Genomic DNA, 10,883 nt, shown 5'->3' with positions numbered 1-10,883 from the left:
TTTGCAAAAGAAATATGTATAAACTGATCATCTTCTGTGAAAAAGGGAAGCAATTTGTTATGAACTCAAATTTATAAGGTGGGAAAGGATTACATAAATATCTCAATAGAAATAAAAGGTATTGAGACCAAAAGATACAAAGCTGAATAAATAATTTACAGCGTAATGGTACTTTAAAATACGATGTGGAAAAAAATGTTAAACACTTAAAACTACCAAGAGCTCGAATTTGTTTTCCTAGTCTCTTGGTTATAAATAGATTATTTTGTAAGCTTAAGGAGAATAAAGAAAGGCTTAGAGAAAGTTAAAAAATGAAATTTGGGGGATGTAGGTGAAAGGGGGGAAGTGAAAAAGAAGTCCTAGGAGGAAATTTTAAAAGGTAATGAGTTTGCTGAATCTTGAAAACAGAAAGCTAAGGGATGACTTAATTTGTTGCATTTATGTACGTAAAGATTATTTGAAAAGGACACAGAATTATCTATATTTACCATAGTAATAGAAAGTAAAAGTAGAGATGGTCTTAAACTAGAGGAGGCAGTGTTTTACTTAGTCGTAAAGAAGGTTTTGTAACAATTTGAAAAAAATTTGAGCCAAGGAAATTGTTAAACTCACAATATTTTTAAACTGAGGGAGAAACATATAAATTATGATTTAGGTTAATATTTTGTTTAAATAGAACAGCTGTACATAAATCCCTTTCAATTTGGTAACTATCATTTGAAATTTCAGTTACCAATATTTCCTTCATCTGTAAAGGATTAAATGTATGGTAATCTGTTTGAAGGATTAATCAGTTCTCCATGAAACAAAAAAAAGGGCTAATCACAACAAAAGGCAAGGCATTATGCTTTGGTTTTCGAATTATGGGTATCTAATGAGTTTAAAAACATGGGCATAGCTAATTTGTTTAAGAAAAATTATTTCAAAGTATAGCCAATAGGCAAGAGATTTTAGAACACCTTCATTCAGTTTTCCCCTGTATTTGATGACTTTTAGGTGAATAAAGTCTCCATCTGGAATCCTCTCTATACTTTTGCTCTGGACTGAGATTGGGATCCTGACTTTGTCTCAAGTGACTTTAAAACTGTGATGACCCAAACTTTTCAAATTTTTACATTCCCTGACATTTGGATAGATACCCCTCAATTCCATATTTATATCTCATTCTGCTTTAAACTCACTTTTCCTAAAATTCTAAGTTCTTGCCTAGTTGATAGGGATTGCAGCGTCAAAAGGCAAATAAATTCCCAGCTATATGCACATAGCTGATAAAAGCTTATTAAGAAATTCTCCCCAGGCTGAGTCCCTTCGCTGTTCACCTTAGAGTACCAATTGTTAACCAGCTAAAACCCCAATACAAAATACAAAGTTTAAAGCTAAAAATGAAAGAAATTCTCCCCAGAGCCTTAGTACTAAAAGACACCTATAATTGTTCATAATTACAGAATTACTGAAGAGTAGGTCGAGAAAGTACTGCAAATTATATCTCATAAACTACCTTTCACTTAATTTAAAGTAAGACTTATCCTTCTTTTCTTTGTCATTATACACATGAAAAGTGAAAGTGAAGTCGCTCAATCGTGTCCCACTCTTTGCGACCCTATGGACTGTAACCTGCCAGGCTCCTCCTCTGTCCATGGGATTTTCTAGGCAAGAATACCAGAGTGGGTTACCATTTTCTTCTCCAGGGGATCTCCCTGACCCAGGGATCGAACTCAGGTCTCCCACATTGCCGGCAGACTCTACCCTCTGAGCTGCCAGGGAATCCATTATATACATACTTTCTTAATTTTTTCACCCCTATTAGATATTCCTTTTATTTTTTCTTTTTCCCTAAGTCTTCTTTACTTTTACAGTTCCTTATTTTCTATTATTCTTGGTTGCTTAGGAGCTATGCACAGGTTCCTTACCCATCTTCCTTAATTATATAATTATATGTATCCAATTATATTCATATAATTTCAGCTACCTAAATACATCCTCTTTGATTCTTTCAAAAAATATTTAATTCCTGATATATTTGCATAGCTCTTTTATGTACCTGGTATCATTCTAAGTTGGGGATACATGGATAACTACACAAGTGTAGTCCTTAACTTTCTGGGAGTCACAATCTAACTGGAAATGAGAACAAACAAAAAAATCAGTGAACTACATTTATAGTACTATAAAATAAAATGCAGTGTTTCTTAGAAAGCAAATATATTTAATCTGCACAAGCTGGTTTTTAGTTTGATTTCTAAAAGAATGCATGTGAATAAATGTGTCCAACTCTTTAACTGCAATCTGCCAGTCTTCTCTGTCCATGGAATTCTCCAGGCTAGAATACTGGAGTGGGTAGCCACTCCCTTCTCCAGGGGATCTTCTCAACCCAGAGATCAAAGCCGGGTCTCCTACATTGCATGCAGATTCTTTACCATCTGACCACCAGGTAAGCCCCTAAACAATATGAATATTATATTCTCCAATTATCATATAGAAGGAGATAATTATAATGTGATGAAATATCTTTTAGATATGGAAATTTGATATTATCTCCTGGCCAATACCATTTCATTTTCTTACTATTAATTTATGTTTTATATTGAGCACTATTATAGATGTGTGAAAGAAAAAAAAATAACATTTACTAAATATTTACCTATAGTAGGTAAACATTGAATGCACTATTGCAAAACTTTTTAATAATTTAATCATTATTCCAATGATTTTATACCCCAAATTGCTCTGAGGAGTTAGTATTACTAATTGTAATGTCATGGATAAATGAAGGTTCAAGAACTTGCCCAACATACACACCAAGGAAACCAGATCTCAAAGAGATACGTGCACCCCAATGTTCATCACAGCACTGTTTATAATAGCCAGGACATGGAAGCAACCTAGATGCCCATCAGCAGACGAATGGATAAGGAAGCTGTGGTACACAGACACCATGGAATATGACTCAGCCGTTAAAAAGAATTCATTTGAATCAGTCCTAATGAGATGGATGAAACTGGAGCCCGTTATACAGAGTGAAGTAAGCCAGAAAGATAAAGAACATTACAGCATACTAACACATATATATAGGATTTAGAAAGATGGTAATGATAACCCTATATGCAAAACAGAAAAAGAGACACAGATGTACAGAACAGACTTTTGGACTCTGTGGGAGAAGGCGAGGCTGGGATGTTTCAAGAGAACAGCATCTAAACATGTATATTATCTAGGGTGAAACAGATCACCAGCCCAGGTTGGATGCATGAGACAAGTGCTCGGGCCTGGTGCACTGGGAAGACCCAGAGGGAGTGGGTAGAGAGGGAGGTGGGAGGGGGGATCGGGATGGGGAATACATGTAAATCCATGGCTGATTCATGTCAATGTATGACAAAACCCACTACAATATTGTAAAGTAATTAGTCTCCAACTAATAAAAATAAATGAAAAAAAAAAAAAAGAACTTGCCCAAAATTACCTTGTCAGTAACTGAAGTACAGTTTAAACCTTGATTTACAGAATCCAAAGGACATATTCCTTCTACTGTGCTCCGTTGTTTCTGTGACTAAAACTAAAATTACAAGATAATGTGATAAATTCTTACATAGAGGTTTGAATAAGATACTTTTCGCTATTATTGCATGATGCCCTTCACAATTTTAAGCTTCACAGACTATGTACTAAGTACCTTAGGGCTGCTCCTGCTGCTGCTAAGTCGCTTCAGTCGTGTCTGACTTTGTGCGACCCCATAGACGGCAGCCCACCAGGCTCCTCCGTCCATGGGATTCTCCAGGCAAAAGAACTGGAGTGGGTTGCCATTGCCTTGCAGTACTTCTCAAATTATCTTTGGTGAAGAATCAGGTATTCTTCAGTCCTTCATGGACTGACACTTTAACAAACAAAATTTTATACTTGTTTGCTATCCTGTGAAATTTCTAGAGAATTTTCTAAACACTCAATTTCTGTACCTAACATGATGCAGACTGGTAACAGTTTGTGGACCTGCGCCTCTGTGTGGATCATTTTTCATTGCTTCGAGGAATCCAAATATGAATAAATCATAATCCCTGCCTTCCAGAAGCTTACAGCCTACAAGGTGAGTTAGATCAGTACTCAGTTTACTAAAATACAAGAAATAGTAAAATAAATCCTTGTAGTATAAAACAAGACCTCACGAATATGGTTAAAATTTAATAGAACTTGAAGACAAATATCTTCCAGAGATGGGGAGTCAAAAGGAAGGCTCTGTCTATGAGAATAAGACTTGTATTCTTAAAAGTTGATGGAAGAATTGAGAAGTGAAGAATATGTGTGATTGGAGCTAGCTTATATTAGTTTTGATCCAGAAGTCAAGAATTTCAGGTTGAATTCCTATTACCCATGTTGACCGATCTTGTATGTCATGAATAACATCATAGCATCTACCCTAGAAAGAAGTAGAGTGGTATTAAATACTGAGAAATTTTGGTAGTTATGCTAGTAATTTAAATTCTAGTAATAATTGCTGCGATTCATGGGGTCGCAAACAGTCGGACACAACTGAGCAACTGAACTGAACTGAATAATAAATTAAGACTTCATAGATGCAATCAATATTTAAGTAATATTGAAGATGAATGTGTTCCCAGAGGTAGGGACTAGGAAGGAGGAGATAGGTCTGTCTACTGGATGAAGATTTATAAGGTTTCAAAGAGATTGCAATAGGGATTAGCTCTATATGACTGGGCAGATCATAATAGTTTTGAACCCCAAATTAAAAAGATTTGGGGTTGAATGCATATTACTCATGTTTATTTTCTTGTATCTCATGAGTAATACAGTGTATCAACCCATGGAGGAAGAAAAGGGTATTAAATGCAGAGATAAGTTGGCGGCAAGAATAGCTCCATATAACAGCCACCAGTTTTACTGTGTAAACACAGTTTAGAGGCTATGAGCATTTTAGATCAGTTTTCATGCTAATATGTAAATTGGCGTTCATAACTTTGACATTTCATCATCAAATTCATCAACACAATTGTCAAAATTTGCATTTTTTCCTATTGCCCTCCTTCAGATAACAATGCTAACAAAGTCCATGGATGGAGCAAATAACTCTGTGGTATCAGAGTTTCTGTTCCTGGGACTCACCAACTCCTGGGAAATACAACTTCTCCTCTTTGTGTTCTCCTCCACATTTTTCATGGCAAGCATGATGGGAAACTCCCTCATTATACTCACTGTGACTTGTGACCCTCACTTACACTCCCCCATGTACTTTCTCTTGGCCAACCTCTCCTTCATTGACATGGGTGTTTCTTCTGTCACTTCTCCCAAGATGATTTATGATCTTTTCAGAAAACGTAAAGTCATCTCCTTTAGTGGCTGCATCACTCAGATCTTTTTCATCCATGTCATCGGTGGTGTGGAGGTGGTGCTGCTCATCGCCATGGCCTTTGACAGGTACGTTGCCATATGTAAGCCTCTCCATTATCTGACCATCATGAGCCCACGACTATGCATCTCCTTTTTAGTGGCTGCCTGGATGATTGGCCTTATCCACTCCACAGTTCAACTGGTTTTTGTGGTAAACTTGCCCTTCTGTGGCCCTAATATGTTGGACAGCTTTTACTGTGACCTCCCTCGGTTGATCAAACTTGCCTGCGTAGACATAAACCAACTAGAGTCCATGGTCACAGCCAACAGTGGATTCATCTCTATTGGCTCCTTCTTCATTCTGATCATCTCCTATATCATCATCATTCTCACTGTTCAGAAACACTCTTCAACAGGTTCATCCAAGGCTCTGTCCACACTTTCTGCTCACATCACTGTAGTAGTCTTGTTCTTTGGTCCTTTGATATTTGTCTATACATGGCCATCTCCCTCCATCCACCTGGATAAATTTCTGGCCATCTTTGATGCAGTTCTCACTCCTTTCCTGAATCCAGTCATTTACACACTCAGGAATCAAGAAATGAAGGTTGCAATGAGGAGAGTATGCAGACAGTTAGTGAGTTATAGAAAGATTTCTTAAGTGATGCCTGTATTGGAAAGAGCCCTTGTTGATTACTGACCGTCATTACTGATGATCAAACTCAGACAGAAACTTTTGGTTGTTCTGCCTTTATTTAATTATGCACACAGATATCAAGTCTATTTTGTCTTTGACTTAGGAGGGAGTGATATTCACTTCTGAAAAGAGAGGTGTTACATATTAAGTATTTACAATCAAAGATTATAGTAATCTTGAGCCTCAGTTCCTAAGGAATAGTATTCATATGAAGTAACTATTAGAAATTTTAAAAAGGCAAACTTCTTTATGGCCTTGAGAACAGAGAGAACATGTCTCTCTCCTTTTAACAGGACCCCTTCTCAGAGACAGGAATTCCTATTAGCACCTGGCAGGAGACTTGCTAAATGAGAACTGAAATGAGTCTTCATATTAGATGCTGCAACTTGCCCACATTTTACCCTTCTTTGGATCTCTGCCAGGGCTGTGCAAAGAGGGCAGACTCTTCAAGAGCAAACACACAGTCTGAGAACATGCATGTAGGAACCCAGTGGTCACACAACTCTGGGTAGAAGCCACAGAAGTTGTTCTTAGAATACAAAGATCTGGGAAACAGCAGGTTTTTTCTCTGTGATTTACATTATGCTACTTGAACGCATCACATTTCCTTCCTTTTTTCTTCCTATATCTTCCTCTTCATTTTTCTTCAGCCACTTATAGGCTCTGGGCTAGGAAAACTTTTCCCCCTCTCCCTCTTCTTTCTCAGGTTTCTTCCTTCTCTTTCTTCCCATCCTGTTATTCCTCCCTGTTTTCCCCTGCTCTGTCCACTTCTAACTTCCCTTACTGATGCCCCTTTTTAATTGCTCTATTGTAGTTAGCATAAGTTACCGACTCAATACATTTCATATCTAAAGAATTTATTATTCTTCTGGAGTTCAGCTGTTGAGTGTGATTGAAAGGAAAATAAATGGTAAGGGGAGGATCCCTTATGGAATTGACTTTCATATTTTTTGACAGTGATTCATTGTAAGAAATATAATATACTTTGTAGTACATACAATACCCCATCCCCATAAAAGACTGAACTAAGGTTTAATGTAGCAATATTTATTTTTATGAAATTTTGCTTTCCTTTCATTTTCTTCCTACTAAGAATTGTTTAAAAAACACTTTGTGAGTTGTTTACAGAATCTTTGATTACTAAGAAAATTAAACAGAAGTAGAGAGTTACATTTTCTGCTTCTAGCTAAAAGCAGAATAAATATACCAAGATCAACGTGTTATGTCATCCTAACAGATATCCAAAATCTAGTCTTGCTTTAATATAATATTTAATAGTATAGCACTTCTAAATTTATTTAAATAAGCCTATCAAACTTTTACTGTGCAAATGTTGTCAAAACTAATATATATCACTGCTTCAATTTAGCTCATTATTTGAAATTATATATATGCATATATAATTATATGGTATATATCCAAAGCAACTAGAATTTGTTTCCTAAAAACCATCTATAGCTCTCTATATCCATTCAGGTCTTCTTTTATAAGTACACATTAACAATACCTTCTTTTTATTGAAAACACTGTGCATTATTTGTAGTGAAAGAAAAATCATGCCTTGATTAACACAATTTTAATATACCAAACTCTTATTAAAGCAAATTATACATCCAATTCTTGGTGTCTATAACTTAGTATTCTTTAGTACTAAAAATTATTACATGCATGTATCGAACCCATTCAGTTTTGTTGTTTACTATCCACTTTCAATTTCTGGAATAACATTTTATCTTAGGATAAATGTACCCTTTTTCCCCTTTATAGTTTTTGGTCATGTAATTCTAGTATAGCCTCAGTCACCCATATTAATTATTACTTTTAACCAACATAAGCAATTTATATTTCACTGAGAGTTTTTGAAGGAAAATAAAGGAGAATTGTCTGTCATATACAATCATTTTAGTAAACTAGCAAAACTCATGAACACACTAATATAATCCCCAACAGACACACACACATTCTGTTCACATTTTCTTATAGGTAGTATAAATGGTATTCTTAAAGTTGCAAAAGTGAACATAAGCAGTAACTTGATCAAAAGATATAGACACTCTATAAAGATGTAAATAAGTTCTCACACACACACACAAACACTGAATGTTTCAACATTCAATCTTTGAATAATTCAAAACTTATTCAAAGAATATCTACTAATTACTATGTTTAATAGCAAAGGTCTTAAAATTGCTGAAGATATTAAACATTTTGTTTAAATAGACACACTACAGAGCTGTCAGAATTATAATTCAAATTGAACACATAAGTTTGCATTTTTTTCTAATTCTGAATGCTTGTCTTATAATCTTTACTGGTAAGGTTGAAAAGGATATCTATCACTGTTTTATTTAAAATATTATCAATTGAATCTGAATTGTCCAAGGATTCATTTGCACTATGTGAATTTGGATTTTCATAGAAAAACACTTCTAAGTTAGTCATTTTTATAAGAAATTTTCTGAAAAATCTAGCAAATTTAAAGGAGTAGAAATTCATTTTAAAAATTTTGCAATATGGGCTGTATTATTACAGATTCATGTCAGCCTCTTTTAGAGGCTTTGTACAAAAATTAGTAATAGCTCCTTGAGTTGAACTATTTCACATTCACATGAGTTTCTCAATTGCAGAAGTACAGCCACACAAAGTTCCCATGTTCAGATTTACAACCTTACCTACAGATCAAGAGTAGAATCAGATTTACCAAGACATCAAAAGAAGAGACACACACAGGCATTAGATCGCAAATAAACTTTCTACTTACAGTGAAAAAGAGACATATTCTTACACAAATAGATTTTTTTTTAATTTTTAGTTAAGTAACAGAGCAAATTCTCTATCACTTCTCATCTGATAGAGAATAGTTTTTGTACTAGTTTGCTAGGGCTGTGATACAGCATACTACAAACTGGCTGGCTTGCATAACAGAAATTACTGTCTCACATTCTGGAGACAATAACTCCTGACTTCCCTTCCTGCTGCCCCTTTTGTAGTTATTTATTATTAGTTATTGGTTATTTTTTATGTAGTTATTATTAGTTATTTTTATGTAGTTATTATTAGTTATTTATTATGTAGTTATTTATTATTATGTAGTTATTTTTTATGTAGTTATTATTAGTTATTTATTATGTAGTTATTTATTATGCTCTATTGTAGTTATTATAAGTTGCCTCCTCAAACATACTTCATGTCTTGAAGAGTTTATTATTCTTCAGGAGTTCAGCTATCTAGTAGGAGTGAAGGGAAAATAAATGGCCAGGGTGGGGTTCTAAGGGTACTCAACCCATGATGCTTGCTGATGTCTCTGACCTCAAAGAGAGCTCTAGCAGTCCATGGCTCATTGTCACTGCTACTTGAGTAACTGTGAATTTTCTTCATATATTGTCTAGATGGGCTTTAAGTTGCTGTTTTGTCTGCAGGGTGGGAGAATCTGCACTTAAGCCCCTCAGTTATGACCCTCTGTATCACAAGACATCACAATGAGGATGAGGTTGGATTCACATGGATATAGTGTCTCCATCTTTCCTCATCTCTATGCAGGAGCTGTCAAATCTCCCCTCAGGTCTTCTTCAGGAAAAGTTGCTCTGTATAGAGCTTTAGAATTGTTGTGTCCATGGAAGGAGATGAGCTCAGTGTCTTCCTATGTTGCCATCTTGCCTTTCTTCCAGTCAGGGAATAACCGTTAGTTGTACACTTCTCTTGGAGGGGAAGATGGCCTATAGTACAGATCATACTAATTTGTGAGGAGGGCTAATGGTTGGTTTGTTTCTTTAAGACCTAAGAAAGAACGAGAGTATAAATTTTTTATGGTGGAGTCTGAGGAGAAGTATACATGGATGGACTTTTCAGAAAGGACACAGAGACTGCCCATGTAATAGACTATTAGAGATTATTCACTATACAGGAACAAGAAGACTTCCTTCTGTGATGTAAAACAACCTCTTTTCCCAGTTATCCTAGTATTGTTTCATTGGTATCACGTGCTATTCATTATTAATTGGTACTAAACTGTGCTGATAGAAGCATAGTTGAAGTCTCTGCATAGATTAAGCAACATGAATTCCCCCCTCACTATGGGTAATCTATCTTTTTGCTGAGTGCCAAAGCTTCCCATGCAGATGTGAAGCTTCCCTGTATGGTGCCACACCTCATCATACTCTCCATAGATTCACTGTCTACTTTTTCTGCAAGTATTAGAGATTTGTCTCCATGCTGTGCTGATTTTTCTTTCCCAACTGTGGTGCTTCTGCTAGCGCTACCATTTGTGGACTTACAGAATACCTTTTCTGCCTTATCTGTTCCTATGGTGTCCATGCAACTTTAGCTCTGGACACATTTTTATAGGAAATGAAGTGTGATAATAAGCTTACACCCATAGAATTTACTACACTTACCAGAAGCATCTCATTGATGGAGTGATAGAATGGACTGGTTAATGGTCAGATTTTTATCAACTGGGAGGTGAACACCTTTCAAATTTAGGATGCTTCCTATTTGATGCACTACATATCTTAAGCCAGTGAACAATATATCTTGCCTTCTATCCTAAAGGCAGCATATATGAACCCAAGGTACAAAAAGTCACTTTTACAAAGGACCAAATCATTTACAATGTAAATTTATGCTTCCTATTCTTGTGAACTTTGGTTTATTGGGTTCAGATAGCTTTGTGCCCCAGGAAAGAATGCTTCCAAAGGGAACACAGCTAAGACTGGCTTCTGACAACTTGGGGCACCTCGTGTCATTGAGCCAGCAGATGGAAAAAAACTTGCCTCTGATATTTGTGGAAACTATTGCAAGAGTGAAAATGGATGATCATAAGCCATACGATGAAATATTTGAAAGTTAT

The 10,883-nt window shown here is 35.7% G+C and overlaps 1 protein-coding gene across 1 annotated transcript; it reads left to right on the top strand.

The window, feature by feature from the left end:
• The first annotated feature begins 5,059 nt into the window (after positions 1-5,059).
• LOC133067271 (olfactory receptor 4F3/4F16/4F29-like) lies at positions 5,060-5,998 on the top strand. The gene has a single exon (XM_061158423.1). It carries the CDS (start codon positions 5,060-5,062, stop codon positions 5,996-5,998), a length of 939 nt encoding a protein of 312 aa, XP_061014406.1.
• The last annotated feature ends 4,885 nt before the right edge of the window (positions 5,999-10,883 follow it).

This window comes from Dama dama, chromosome 12, assembly GCF_033118175.1.
Source record: "Dama dama isolate Ldn47 chromosome 12, ASM3311817v1, whole genome shotgun sequence".
In the NCBI taxonomy this organism is placed as follows: Eukaryota; Metazoa; Chordata; class Mammalia; order Artiodactyla; family Cervidae; genus Dama; species Dama dama.
Note: the sequence above shows the minus strand (reverse complement) of the source record. Positions and strands in the feature narration are given on the sequence as shown.

Bases quoted from the DNA above. Each gene is read 5' to 3' on its own strand.
- LOC133067271 (XM_061158423.1), top strand. From the start codon at position 5,060: ATGGATGGAGCAAATAACTCTGTGGTATCAGAGTTTCTGTTCCTGGGA.